General features: G+C 38.7%; 3 protein-coding genes across 5 annotated transcripts; 2 read left to right on the top strand and 1 right to left on the bottom strand.

Annotated features, from left to right (window-relative positions):
* Positions 1 to 4,027: 4,027 nt before the first annotated feature.
* On the bottom strand, positions 4,028 to 5,200 carry LOC137966541 (uncharacterized). The gene has a single exon (XM_068813203.1). It carries the CDS (start codon positions 5,187 to 5,189, stop codon positions 4,107 to 4,109), a length of 1,083 nt encoding a protein of 360 aa, XP_068669304.1. The 5' UTR covers positions 5,190 to 5,200; the 3' UTR covers positions 4,028 to 4,106.
* A 1,015-nt stretch (positions 5,201 to 6,215) lies between these two features.
* On the top strand, positions 6,216 to 10,447 carry LOC137966733 (coatomer subunit zeta-2-like). 2 transcript variants are annotated; one of them, XM_068813431.1, is made up of 7 exons: positions 6,216 to 6,434; positions 6,638 to 6,708; positions 7,480 to 7,639; positions 8,008 to 8,155; positions 8,246 to 8,323; positions 9,991 to 10,075; positions 10,191 to 10,444. In XM_068813431.1, exons 2-7 carry the CDS (start codon positions 6,706 to 6,708, stop codon positions 10,248 to 10,250), a joined length of 534 nt encoding a protein of 177 aa, XP_068669532.1. In that variant the 5' UTR covers positions 6,216 to 6,434; positions 6,638 to 6,705; the 3' UTR covers positions 10,251 to 10,444. The 2 variants fall into 2 exon arrangements, with proteins under 2 accessions (XP_068669532.1, XP_068669531.1); XM_068813430.1 differs by lacking the exons at positions 6,216 to 6,434; positions 6,638 to 6,708 and having other exon boundaries at positions 7,459 to 7,639; positions 10,191 to 10,447.
* Positions 10,448 to 10,601: 154 nt separating this feature from the next.
* LOC137966729 (cysteine-rich receptor-like protein kinase 10) lies at positions 10,602 to 14,092 on the top strand. Of its 2 annotated transcripts, XM_068813424.1 has the most exons (8): positions 10,603 to 11,321; positions 11,442 to 11,625; positions 11,923 to 12,045; positions 12,174 to 12,304; positions 12,395 to 12,605; positions 12,710 to 12,947; positions 13,025 to 13,175; positions 13,256 to 14,092. In XM_068813424.1, the coding sequence occupies exons 1-8, from the start codon at positions 10,836 to 10,838 to the stop codon at positions 13,604 to 13,606; spliced, it is 1,875 nt and encodes a 624-aa protein (XP_068669525.1). In that variant the 5' UTR covers positions 10,603 to 10,835; the 3' UTR covers positions 13,607 to 14,092. The 2 variants fall into 2 exon arrangements, with proteins under 2 accessions (XP_068669524.1, XP_068669525.1); XM_068813423.1 differs by having other exon boundaries at positions 10,602 to 11,625.
* Positions 14,093 to 14,226: the final 134 nt, after the last annotated feature.

Genomic DNA, 14,226 nt, shown 5'->3' with positions numbered 1-14,226 from the left:
TTTATCCCTCATTCAAATTTTAACTAATGAAAAATTGCCACCAAAGAAAATATCAAATAAGACATTATCCCGTATACTTAAAATCTCTCAAAAATCCTATCCAAATCAATCTAGATAGGCTCCCAATTTCAAATTTTGAATTTTGAACCCATCAACAAGTCAGATGCATAGGCCTGCACAAGGGCCAACCTAGGCCCCATGCGCTTGGGTTGTGCGTGCATGATATTTGTCATGGGTCTCTAATGTGTGTGACTTTAGAATGTTGTGTTACCATAAGAAGTGCCCCTCACATCTTTTCATTTTCCAGCCCAAGCCACGTCCCTCTCACTAATACAGCTCTTTTCAACCATTTTGATAAAAAAAAAGGTATCCAACGTCAACTTGGATATTTGTTCCAATAGGAAAATAGTTGTAGTAATGATCTCTTCCATCAAGGTGTCCCAAAGATAAGTACGAAACCACACACAAACTCTCAAAAAGTAAAAAAATGGGTTATAAAACATAAATCAAAACTAACCTCAAGGATTTCAAACAAAAATAGTGATAATAATAATAATCACTAAAATGAGTAATGTCCGTCACTTACAAGACGATGATAAAAACCCAAGTGTACCAATAAAAAAGTCTCACTAAACTTAAAAACACCCATATATATAAAAAACAACAAACCAAAGCAACACACGAGAGGGTTAGCCTATTACCTATTGTAGCAAATTTATGCTAGTAATTGCATAAATAAATAGGTATCGAAACACCCTTTATTTGTTTTGAATAAAAAATAATGAAAAATATTTCAAACAATCAAAACTCTTTCCCATTTGCCCATCTTTCCCATCCTCGAATACTCTTTATTCATTTCATCCATTTGCCCATCTTCCCCATCTTTGAATAAAAAGAGATCCACTGTTAAATTCGAGATATATAAGAGTTCATAATCACAATCCTAAACAGAAGTTTTTTTTTTTCTCGTTATGTTCGATAGCAAATCCCTCACAAACTTGACAGACTTCGTCACAGGGGAATTGACAGCCATCACATTATATAGAACGTTCTCCACCTCCCATGTAGTAGGCCTCTTCTTAAATCTTGTTATTACCTTCAATTCACCGTTCTCCTCCACCAAAATGATCCATCCTTCTCCGCTCTCCGCTCCTCCGTTCTTCAGTACCATTCCTTTTCTTCTGCTCAGAATGCCTCTCACCTCTAAACCCATGAACGAGTAAACCACATCGAAGGACCCGGCGAAGCCACCCAATTTCCCACATAGTGTAAATACAAAACCACTAGTGGCTTTAGTGTTATCGAAATAAAATCCAGTTAGCATCACTATACACTTCTAGTACATTAGGAAAGCCAGAATAATGTACTTCGTAATAAATAGTACCTATATTTAAGAAGTCTTTCAAGAGCATCCCAATGAGTTTTATTGGGGTTACTAGTATACCTACTCAGTCTTCCTAGCAGGTAAGAAATATCTGGTCGAGTATAGTTTGATAAATACATAAGACTTTCAATAATTTGAGAGTACCTCAATTCATGTTGAATTTAGGACCACATGATTCGAACCTCAAGCAAAGTAAGAAAGGGAGAGAAGAAGAGAAGAAGAGACATAACTCGGGTAAAGAAGGAAGAAAGAGGGAAGGGAGAGAGCCTTTAGACAAAGAGAGCTTGGACAAATTTGGACAAGGGGAGAAAGACTTGATGCTCTACCCTAAGCCAATGACATTTATTTATAGTTTTTGAGAGGAATTTCCAATACCTACAATGCCCTTAGGGCTACAATCTTTACATGAGAAAAGACATAAGTAGACATGTCCATAATGACTAATTACACTGGTGTGCCATTTTTATGAGATGGCACCTTATTGACAATCATGCCACCCCTCTTGGGCCTGTGGGCCTTCTCCATACTTGTGTGGGTTTGGGCCTATCTTCTAACACTGAAACACTATCCCCACCATTATTCTTTAATTTTATGCTAGAATTATATGGTATGCTAATTGGTTTACAATTCTCATATCTGAACCGTTTCAAAACTTTTCCCGCATAATGAGATTGACTCAAAGCAAAAAAAAAATATTTTAAATTATTCTAATTCCTAATATCACATTCACTAACCCTAGGTCTTTCATATCAAAATTATCATTAAGGTATTTCTTTACATCTAATGTTTTGATATTTTCATGTTCATTTATCAAGATGTCATCAACATAAAGCCATAAGATAATGAAAGGCCTATTGTATATTTTAAAAATATACAAATTTATTAAAATCACATATTTTGAAACCATATGATAGGATTACCCTATCAAAATTTTCATGCCACAACCTAAGAGCTTGCTTTAGACCATATTGAGATTTGACTAGTTTATACACCTTATTCTCATGACCAAGAACTACAAAACCCTATGGTTGTTTCATATAAATTACTTTCTCTGATTTGCCATTAAGAAAAAACTATTTTAAGGTTCAACTAATGTATTTTGAGGTTATATGATGTAGCCAGTGCAATAAACACTCGAATTGTAGTTATCCTAGTGACTGGTGAATAAGTAACACAAAAATCAATCCCTTCTCTCTAACTTAAACCTTTATCAACTAATCTAGCTTTGTATTTTTCTATGGACCCATCGGGATTAAGTTTCCTTTTGAAGATCCATTTGCATCCAATTGGTCTAGATCTTGGAGGCAAGTCTGTTAATTGCCATGTATGGTGTGAAAGAATTGAATCCATTTTACTTTTAACTACTTCCTCCCACATGGATGCTTCACTAGATTTCATTGTTTCGGTAAAAGTCAATGGATCATTTTCTAGATTCTTTTCTCTCCTAGGTCTCTTATTCTGCCTAAGTTCAGTTGTGGTATTGATTCAGCATCCTCATCACGGTATTTAGAAGTTTGTCGTACTTATAATTTTCTCTTTTCTTTCATAGGAAACACATTTTCAAAAAATACAGTATCATTGGACTCTTTAATAGTATTTACCAAAATTTTAGGTAAATCTGAATGTACTACTAAAAATCGATATGCATTGTTGTTTTTTGTATATCCTATGAAAGCGGTGTCATAAGTCTTAAGACTTAGCTTCGTCTTGTTAAAGTTTATTTTAACTTTAGCAAGACCACCCAATGCTTTAAAATATTTAAGACTAGGCCTTTTACCTCACCATAACTCATATGGTGTTTTCTGAGTGTCCTTGTAAGGAATATGATTGAGTGTTTTATACACTGAAAGTAAAGCTTCTCCCCACATATTGTTGGTGTTGGTTTTCAGGATTCCATATGTTATCATCTTGATGAAGGAGAGAAGAAACAAGAAGAAGAAGAAGAGAAGAGAAGAAGAAAGAAGGGAAAAGAGAGAAGGAGACTCCAAGAGAGAGAGGGAGACAAGAGAGCACACTGTGAGGAGAAAAAAAGTGGAAGAATCAGGCTATGGATTTATGTCCTAACCCTCCCCCTTAAGCTTTATTTATAGATGTCAAAAGTATAAATATTATAAATATACCCTTCACCCTAGTAAGAATGAATAAGAGACAAAAATTATAAGATAATTATATCAATGACACTCTAATTTATTCATGTCTTCCAACACTCTCCTTCAAGCTGGGTGATAATGGCAATGATTCTAACTTTAAACAAATAAAATAGTTGTAGTAATGATCTTTTCCATCAAGGTGTCCCAAAGATAAGTACGAAACCGCACACAAACTCTCAAAAAGTAAAAAAATGGGTTATAAAACATAAATCATAACCAACCTCAAAGGATTTCCGTCACTTCCAAGACGATAATAAAAACCCAAGTGTACCAATAAAAAAAGTCTCACTAAACTTAAAAATACCCATATATATATAAAACAACAAACCAAAGCAACACGCCGAGAGGGTTAACCTATTGTAGCAAATTTATGCTAGTAATTGCATAAATAAATAGGTATCGAAACACCCTTTATTTGTTCTGAATAAAAAAGAATGAAAAATATTTCAAACAATCAAAACGGGTAACAAATACTCTTTATTCATTTCATCTATTTGCCCATCTTTCCCATCTTTGAATAAAAAGAGATCCACTGTTAAATTCGAGATATATAAGAGTTCATAATCACAATTCTAAACAGAAGTTTTTTTTTTTCTCGTTATGTTTGATAGCAAATCCCTCACAAACTTGACAGACTTCGTCACAGGGGAATTGACAGCCATCACATTATACAGAACGTTCTCCACCTCCCCTGTAGTAGGCCTCTTCTTAAATCTTGTTATCACCTTCAATTCACCGTTCTCCTCCACCAAAACGATCCATCCTTCGCCGCTCTCCGCTCCTCCGTTCTTCAGTACCATTCCTTTTCTTCTGCTCAGAATGCCTCTCACCTCCAAACCCATGAACGAGTAAACCACATCGAAGGACCCGGCGAAGCCACCCAATTTCCCAAATTCACTCTCCTCCTCGTAGCTCCATCTGGGGTTGAAAACCACCACCGGTTTCGGATAGACTGCCTCGACGATCGCCCTAATCGTTTCCAGCTGAGACTGATCAGGTGTAAAGAACACTAAGACATCGGCGGAACCTAAAGGGCTTACGGAATCCGCTTCCTCCTCCATAACGGAGAGATCGGAATTCTCGACCGTGTTGATTAACCGATCAGATTCATTGACCTTCGTCGCTTGTTCTGTTAAGGTAGCATTTGGCCACAAGATCAGAATCTTGGCCGGTGACCCTTTTCTCTTAATGGGCAAGTCTGCCAAAACGTCGAAAGCGAGCCGAGTGAGAGATTCCGGCGAGTCGTCGACGACCGGAATCTCGACCCTGAACCTCGGCTGTTTCACTTTCTTGAGCTTGCCGGCAAGTCGTGGGTTGTTGAGGGGTTTGGATAAGGAGCCGGAGAGGCATGTTTTGGCTTGAAGAATCGCTTCCTCTCTCGTAGCAGGCGGGGAGTAGGGGAGCTGCTCTGTCTGTGGCAGACAATAAATTCCCAACTGGCGTGAAGGCTTTCGAGGGGAAAGGGAAAGATGGGTATGGAGCTTTGACTGTTTTAAGAGAGACGAGAAATGGTGGGTGGAATGAGAAGTAGGACAAGAAGGATTCGGGGTTTTGAGCGTTGGGAGTATTGGGCATTTGAGGACGCCGGAAGCCATTTGATTAGGAACAGAGCAGAATGCAGAAGAGAAGCAAGGTAGTTTTCGGGTGCTCCCCATCTTCGTCAACAGCCACACATAAATGGACTGCGCTAGGCGGGATATCCATTACCGTTTAAGTGTTATCCATACCCGATTACCCGAGATTAAAAAAATTAATTCTATGCGAATAAATAATTTAATTGCATATTTTAAAGGTTAAATTTCGTTTTCTGGTCACTATTGTCTAAATAGAAGACACCGACGCTGAAGACATCCGATGTCACTGAGAATTGTCCTTCCATGGCGTACTCCGATTTCACTGAGAATTGTCCTTCCACATTGAATGATTAACACAAGTCAGGATAGGAGGGATGAGTGGATTGAAGCATCGGTGATGGATGCAGTCGCTTAAGCACTAACTTCGATCTTTTTCCTTTCTGGGTACGACTGGTTTCGTTCGATAGAACAGAGGCCGCTCCTCTTTTCTTCAAAGAGAAAACAACCGAGCAGCAGTAAAAGGAATGCTACACTTCCTATGTCCCCAACAACTGTGTTAGTATTAGCTTGGTTCTGAGTTCCTTAAAAATTTTTGGCCTTGTCCAAATCTGATATCTTCGGGTTCTTCTCATGATCCAACAAGACATTGCTAGCTTTCGTATCTCTGTGGATGATTTAGAGTCGGGATTCTTCGTGAATATACAAAAGACATTCCCTTCACGATGTCTAATCGTCTTCTCCAATCCAGTTTACAACGTTTTGTTGGATCTAACATGGAGGGGATCAAAACAATGGGGATTAGATATATTGTTCTGTAAAGGGTACTGGAACACACTTGTTAAGCTAAGAGAGAGAGAGAGTGGCAACCAAAGAGAGAGACATCTAGGCTTTGTGTTCGCCAAACAATTTCTATTCTTTCTCGATGCAGTTGTAGAGGATGAACTGGATGAATTGAACACACTTTTGCCATCAAAACTACCTCATTCTTGAACTCGGTTAAACCCTGCTATTAAAATATTTATATAATATGTTAAAGATGGAGAAGGCATAAGCCAATTAGAGTTGGCCGACAATGAAATGACCGAAGCAACGTACCCGTTTGGGCTTGATGAATGACCCCCTGAGGAACGGACCGCGTTTCGGGTTTTACCGTTAGCGGGACCTATTTGCGGATTTTAGCCTCTAGTCTTTCACGACTCTCAAAACCGTCAGAAGAAGCATTCTCGCTCGATCTCTGATCTCCAGCCCGCCATTTCCGTCATTGCTGCTGCTTCTCACCTCTGCCCTGTTCTTCTTCTTCCAGATTGGAGTGCCGCGCATTCTGAGGTCGGAGTTCTTACCCGTTCGTCTCCAACTTTTCATCAATTATTGATATTCATTTGTTGTCTACATAGGTTTTCTATTTCATCATATTCATTATTGATCTGATCTGTGGCTCTGGGGTGAATTTCTACGCGGCCTACTGCTTGTTATTTTTCTTTGTTACTTTACGATGTTTATCTGACTGCTGAATGTAACTGTTTGTGTAGGTTGATTTTCCTAAAACTCTCGGTTGGCTGGTTGCAGTTGAATCTGCCTGTTTCCTTAACGCCATAAAATGGTAATTTTCAATTTCTAAGACTTTTATATCTTAATATTGTTCGGTATATGGTTTGCTTCTCTTCCACTATAGTCGCATAATTTTTAGAATCATAGTTTATCGAGATCACCATGAAAGCACTTTAAAACCTGGTGGATCATGAGCAGGGGTGATGCAATTTTGTAAACCAAGATCCACTATGTCCTCATTATAATACCATAATAAAAAATTTATAATGTCGTCAGTCTAAAAGAGGAAAAAGAGCTTGAGTCTGGTCTATATTGTTTTAGCTATTGCTGAACGTGAAAGGTGAAATATTTTTTTTAAGTTCTAAATACTCTGCATGGAGCAAGAATCCAGTAAAATTGTGGTACAAACAAATAGACATTTAACCTCATTCAATTATTCTATATTTTCCTCTCTTTTTTTCCTGCATATAGAGATGAAGATTTGACTACATCAAGCTATTATATCTGGATTACATGCCTGTATGTTCTATGTAAAGGAAACAGTTGCACAAGGAGGATAATTCGCTCAATAAAGTCTCTAATACTTCATTGACAAAAGACTGTGTCTAGCTACTAGATATGTACCCTGCCTAAAGAGCCTTATTCACGATTCTTTAGGGTCAGAGAATAAGGAGATTTAGGGAACAAGTGCAGACACTTGTTCAGAGGTCAGCCAGAAATGGTTGAATGCAAATGCTTGTCATAGGACTAACTACTTCCATCTATTTCTTTTTCTATTTCTATTTCTATTTCATAGGAATTTATGTCTTGTTTCCTATTGCAGGATACTTGCCCTTTGATTAAAAACATTCTTCTTCTGGACTCTGAAGGGAAGCGTGTTGCTGTTAAGTACTATTCTGATGATTGGCCCACACTTAGCACAAAGTTAGCTTTTGAGAAATCTGTCTTTACAAAAACAGAAAAGACAAATGCTCGGACTGAAGGTGATGAAGCCAACTCTTAAAAATTCATGTGCATTTTTACCTCTGTTTCAGGCCACTGAACTATTCATGGAGATAAACCCATCTCTAATGTTATTACTGTGGTTTTCTTTTAATATTCGTTTGAGTTGCTTTGAGTGCAATGCTTCTGTCACATACACGATCAGATGTCTGAATTCAGCTGTGGTACGTGGTTGTTAAAGTAGCCAAGTATAATTCTTTTTCTCTTCTTACCTCTAAAAATTATCTGTTTAATTGAAATACTATTTTCATTTAAGTGCACTCAGTATACCTTTTTTTTTTTAAAAAAAAAAAAAACTATCATGTGGTAATGGTTTGCTAATAATACATCACCTGTGATCATTGTACAGCCGAGGTTACTATGTTCGACAATTACATTGTTGTTTACAAGTTCATTCAGGACTTGCATTTCTTTGTAACGGGAGGGAATGATGAAAATGAACTAATATTAGCAACAGTTCTTCATGTTTTCTTTGATGCAGTTGGCCTTCTTCTCAGGTTTGTTCATGGTTTCCTGTGGCATGGGTTATTGAGGCACTTGTTTTAATTTTCTAAGTAATACTCATCATTTGAAAGTCTATTCTCCAGGAACAACATGGACAAGTTGTCTGCACTTGAAAACCTGGATCTCATTTTACTTTGCTTTGATGAGATTGTTGATGGAGGGTAAGTAGGTTGCCTGTTCCTGCTTACTCTTAATACTGGATTTTCTGTTGCTATAAAAAATTTCACATTTACTTATTGTTTTATTCGATATTTAAAAGTATCAATTAATTCATTTACTTTTTCCTTTTAGCTGCATTTCACCATTTTGTAGCAAAGACCATCTGCTATGCATTCTTTTTAGTACATGAACGCAACAAACTAATAAAATTACCATTTTAGTGAAAAAGCAAATATAATTATGATCAGATTAATACTCTAAAAGAGTTTGTGTCCCCTGCTGTTTACTATTTTGCATATTAGCTGAAGGTGAATGCATTTAGGTGCAATGGTCATGGTCCTGTCCTCCAGTGGTTCTCCATTCAGCATATGGAAATTACTGTTCATAAATCATTGTGTTGGATGACTTTTTTCTTTTTTGTGGACTAACGATGAATGCTGTTAGCAGTTTGAAAGGCTGATATTTCTAAAACGTTTTTTTCCTTGAAAACAGTGATAAGCTTGATGGACAAAATAAATGATTTAAAGGGTTAGGGATGGTAGGGAGTTTCTGAGGACATTATGCTCACTGGAAATTTCCTACTTTAGCCAGATGATCAGCAAGATTGATAGATTCTCAAGGATTGTGGCTGAATTGAGCAGTTTCGAGTGCACAGCGGTTGAAGATTTCATAGAAGATGTATGCTAGCCTCCAATGAGGCACTGCTTTTCTTGATAACCAAGAGATGACATTGGTTGAATCCCCTTCTAGGATCACTTCTCCAGAAAATCTTTGAGAGAGTAATCTCAATCCCTTGAGGAGTCTTGAGCTTTAGCTTTTGCTTTAGTTGAGTCATGATGACCCAAAGGCTCTGAAAACAGAAGTAGAATGGATCTGCTTCAGCTTTGGTTGAGTCACAATGGCCCAAAGACTCTGAAAATAGAAGTAGAATGGATCCGTTTCAGTTTTGGTTGAGTCCCAATGACCCAAAGACTCTGAAAACAGAAGTAGAATGGATCTGTTTTATATTTAATACTGTATCCAATCCATACTGGTCTGGGTTTACCCTAGGGTGAGCTGTTAAGTTCAAGTTGAGCTATCCAAGGGGAGGAAACTGCCAGCTGATAGTTCACCAATGTTTTCTTATAAGAGAGCTAGGAATGGGCGGCTTATGTTTGACTGTGGGGGCCCTTAATAGAGTGGAGTGAATGGTTGATTCAATGGCTTACGCTATGGAGCTACTTTTATGCTGGAAAGTTTTTTTTTGTTTCTTTCTGTCCACATATTTAATATTATTGCTGTAAGGATGTTTGAGGATCTAGTGATGCTCCAATGGAAGATTTTTTTAATCAGTAACTTTGATGTTTATTGGATGATCAGTTCATTAGGCTTTCCTTTGTTTTACTCCACCTTTATATCAACTCATAGGATAAACCGAAGTATATAGGATCTTTTTTTTCTTCTTCTTTTTTGCTAGAATTAGATTATCATTTACTGAAGTATCGATTATGTCATAATTGATCAACCGTGAAATATTGTGCAGCAACCACTGCTAATTTGCTTTCTGAAAAACTGGAAGACTCTTTTGCCTAGCTGTAGACTAGTACTGATTTGAAGATGCATGGATTATTTGAATCAATAAAATTACATATATTGGAAATTAGATTTATCTTTCGTGTTTATTGTGCAGGATAGTTCTTGAAACGGAAGCAGATGTTATTGCAGGAAAAGTTGTTAGTCAGGGTACAGATGGCTCTGCTACCTTGTCCGAGCAGGTATCTTTACTTTCCCTCTTGACGAACTGGTTATCTCTGAAGTTTTTCAACATAAAATGTCCAGTTTGAAGCATTTTCCAACTGATACTTAACTGGCTAGTACTGCTTTTTGCAGACAATAACTCAAGCACTGGCCACAGCTCGTGACCATTTGGCAAGATCACTTCTGAAATGATGTTACAATCAGATGTTCTACTTTTTCTTGTGTGTTAAAGTTTCATTCTTCATCAGCACAAGCTTTTGTGATCTTGAACTATGAGACCTCGGCTATTCTGAAACCTTTTCAATCTTTCATTCTTTCTCATTGCTGTTGCTGCTGCTATGCAATCTCTGAAACTTTTCTGAAGTATGCTTTTTTGTACTATTGGCATCTATCTTCCATTACTTCATCTGAGACTGCATATGAAAAATTGGCTTCACTTTTGTAACTTTGATACATCTATCTAAATTCTATGTGACCTAAGCAGGAAATGGTCGTGGATCAGATAAATAGGTTAGTGTGATTTAGTCAGAGTAGATCCTATCCGTCGGATCCACCAATGATTAATAAAAATAACAAAAGTCAAGAAATAAGAAGTAGACATCCTTCGTGTCTTGTCGTGATTGACAAATCAACGCGTGAAGACTAAGTAAGACAATAAATACCAGAGCAGACTGTCTTTCCTGGTCCTGCCTCCACCCTTGTTTTCTGTTTTCTCCCCTACATCAGCTTTCCAAGTCTTCTTTCTTCTTCTTCTTCTTCATCATCATCCCTGCAACGATGCTTTTCATCAGACTGGAACCCTCCATCCGTCTTGCTGTGATGATCTCAGTGTTATTAACATGGTTGTTTCTTGATTCTATGCTCGTCCGATCGCGTCCCGTCTTGCAGTTCTGTGACACTCGGGTTAATTATACTAACGGAAGCAATTATCAGACAAATCTTCGGCAACTCCTCTCTCCCTTACCCGCAAGAGGTTCGAACACGGGGTTCTACCAGGGGACAGCTGGTTCAGGCTTCGATCGTGTATTCGGCCTCGTCCAGTGCAGCGGAGATGTGTCTGCGGACGTCTGCAGGTCGTGCATTAACAGAACCAGCACGGAGATTACGAGGATTTGTGCTAACCAAAGGGAAGCTGCTCTCAGGTACGACGAGTGTCTGCTGCACTACGCCGACTGGCGATTCTTCTCGCAGCTCAACATGGAGAAACTCTCGTTTCGCAACCCCCAGAACGTGTCCGCCGACCCGGTGCCCTTTGGGAAGAAGGTGAGTGATCTGCTGTACAATCTTTCGGGCGTGGCTGCGACCCAGCCATCCCTGTTTGCGACGGGGATGACGAGCTACTCGGACACCTTGAAAATCTATGGGCTGGTCCAATGCACCCAGGACATGGTGAACAGCGATTGTCTGAGGTGTTTGCAAAATTTTGTCACTCAGATTCCCGACTGCTGTAATGGAAGTCAAGGAGCACAGGTTCTGGGCTTGAGCTGTAATTTAAGGTATGAGATACATCCCTTTTATCAAATCTCGCAGAGGACTTTGCCGCCTGCAAATAACAGCCGAAGAAAAGGTAAGAGTAATTCTTCTGATTATATAAATATCATCGTTTGGAATCTGAAGACATGATCATAGCTGTTGTGAATTGTTTTCGCTAATCCGGGAGCAGACTTCGATCACCCTCTAGGTTCTGCTTTGGTGCAGGAGATAAAGATTATAATGGCCTGCTTATTTTATTTTGGGACATTTACCAAAATACCGGAACCATGTATGTAGAGATTGATTGATAGTTCTCGCCGGCTGAGCTTTTGGAAATTTGGGCCCGGTAAAAAATTGCAGTAGACTCACGGATTTTGCTTTCCTAATGCAGGAAATAATTTATCATCGAAGATAGTGCCTATCATTGCTGCTATTATTGGCGTCATATTGGTACTCGTCGCCGGCATTTTCATTTGGATTTTGAAGAGAAAGCAGGCTTTGCGCATAAAAGCCGGTAAACTGATAACTGCACTCTTCTGGATTCAGTTTATATTTTATAACAGAGACTTTTAATCGAACCATATTTCCTTCTTTAATTACCTTTGCTACGTGAGCCTAAGAGTCGTTGTAATTTTTACATAGACGCCATCGATGGGGAAGAAATTCGAAAAGCAGAAGTGCTTTTATATGATCTGGGCACACTTAGATCAGCCACAGGTAACTTTTCTGATGAAAACAAGCTTGGACAAGGCGGGTTTGGCCCTGTTTATAAGGTAAGAAATCATCTTCTTCCTCACTATGCCAGGTTCTTGCTCCGGTAATCACGCAAATCGTAAAGGAACCTCTGTATTATTTTTCAACAGGGAAAGCTATCCAATGGTCAGGAAGTAGCAGTGAAAATGCTCTCCAGAAGCTCAGGGCAGGGAATTCAGGAGCTAAAAAATGAAGTCATTTTGCTCGCGAAACTTCAGCATGTAAACCTCGTAAGACTTCTGGGTTGTTGCCTGGACGAGCAAGAGAAGATGCTAGTCTATGAATACGTACCCAACTCCAGCCTCGACAAATTCCTTTTTGGTTAGTTCATTAATGAGGAAAACCTATTTTAGATTTATTTTGCTCTCAGTTTAGTTATTCAGTCTTCGCCATTGAATACTACAATTTTCAGCTTAATGATGCAGATGATACTAAACGCCTCCAGCTAGATTGGGAGAGAAGGTTCAGAATCATCTGTGGAATCGCTCGAGGGCTTCTCTACCTTCATCGAGATTCGCGACTGAGGATTATCCACCGTGATCTGAAAGCCGGCAACATTTTACTGGACACAGACATGAATCCGAAAATTTCAGATTTCGGTCTGGCAAAGCTGTTTGGCAGCGAAGCAACACACAATAATACAAGTCGAATTGCTGGGACTTAGTATGTCGAAACAGCCACCCTTTTCCTTAGTTTTTCAGAGCATCGCATGATTCATTCTCTGACTAATTCTATTGCAGCGGATACATGGCGCCTGAATATGCTAAGAATGGCGTCTTTTCCACCAAATCGGATGTATTCAGTTTTGGAGTTTTAGTCCTTGAGATTGTGATGGGTCGTAAGAATTCCAGTTTCTCTGAATCTGAAGATTCAACAAATCTTCTGAGCTATGTAAGTTTTCTTCAATCAATGCATTCTCATTCTGTCTCCAGATTCATCATCTCTGAATAGCTTCCATTACTGATCTGAAGGCATGGAATCACTGGAACAAGGGAACCATGACAGAGATGATCGATACAAGCATGCATTATTATCATCCGAGTGAGGCTCTCAGATGTATCCAAATTGGCTTACTGTGTGTTCAAGATGATTCAAGTTTAAGACCCTTCATGTCAGATGTCGTGTTCATGCTTGATGGTCGGTCTGTTGGTATCCCGGCTCCTTCAAAACCAGCTTTTTTCGTGGCCCAGAATGCAGAGAAGGAAGATGGGTCTCTTGATGATTCTGTTTTTCGCATAGGCGACTCAGATAAAAATTCTATCAGGCAACCAGTAAACGACTCTGTAAATGAGATGTCGATCACCGAGTTTTACCCTCGATAGACAAGAGGTCATACCGCAAGATGATTCTATGAGCTGCATTTTTTATAAATTCAGCAGGGATCGTACGAGAAAATCAACTATTTTCAGTGTTTGAGATTTCTGAAAGATCTTGATTAAATGGGTCACCTCTGTACCATCAGTAAATGGTCTGAAGCTTGTCTCACCTTCAGGAAAATCTGTGATCGGGTACCCAACTTATAGAAAAACACAGTTTTCCACTTAATCCAGATTCAATGGAGTTGCAGGACTAAATGTTGCTACGAGTTTTCTGTTCATCTACTCTGTAAACAAAAATCTTCCTTAGTTGGATCGAATTTGAGTAGGTGCAGACGGAAAGAGAAGAATCTACAAACGGGTTTCACCTTAGGCTACTTCAGAAGCAGACAATTTGTCCAAACATGGTGTCGGCAAATAATCTTCAAGGATGACACGTTCTGTTTTGTTCCCTTATTGGGTTATGCCTCTGTTCTTCAAACTTGCTTAATAACTCTGCTTCACCATTAAATCTTCATTTTGTTCTTGGTTAGAGAAGTTCAAAAATGGTTTTAAGATTGTATTCAATTAATGAAAACCATCCAGTCAAGAAGAATTTATGGATTCTCGAATGCTCGTAGAGTCTG

The sequence above is a fragment of the Aristolochia californica genome, unplaced genomic scaffold (genome assembly GCF_029961685.1).
Source record: "Aristolochia californica isolate CCGP_79_NKW_82.1479 unplaced genomic scaffold, dmAriCali1.0.hap1 SCAF_5, whole genome shotgun sequence".
In the NCBI taxonomy this organism is placed as follows: domain Eukaryota; kingdom Viridiplantae; phylum Streptophyta; class Magnoliopsida; order Piperales; family Aristolochiaceae; genus Aristolochia; species Aristolochia californica.
The sequence above is the reverse complement of the archived record's forward strand: the minus strand, read 5'-3'. Positions and strand labels throughout refer to the sequence as shown.

Coding starts and splice junctions, on each gene's coding strand:
- LOC137966541 (XM_068813203.1), bottom strand. CDS start 5,189: ATGGGGAGCACCCGAAAACTACCTTGCTTCTCTTCTGCATTCTGCTCT.
- LOC137966733 (XM_068813430.1), top strand. CDS start 7,459: ATGTCTTGTTTCCTATTGCAGGATACTTGCCCTTTGATTAAAAACATT. Junction 7,640..8,007: donor GACAAATGCTCGGACTGAAG/GTGATGAAGCCA, acceptor ATCATTGTACAG/CCGAGGTTACTATGTTCGAC. Junction 8,156..8,245: donor GCAGTTGGCCTTCTTCTCAG/GTTTGTTCATGG, acceptor TCTATTCTCCAG/GAACAACATGGACAAGTTGT.
- LOC137966729 (XM_068813423.1), top strand. CDS start 10,836: ATGCTTTTCATCAGACTGGAACCCTCCATCCGTCTTGCTGTGATGATC. Junction 11,626..11,922: donor AAATAACAGCCGAAGAAAAG/GTAAGAGTAATT, acceptor TTCCTAATGCAG/GAAATAATTTATCATCGAAG. Junction 12,305..12,394: donor GGTTTGGCCCTGTTTATAAG/GTAAGAAATCAT, acceptor ATTTTTCAACAG/GGAAAGCTATCCAATGGTCA.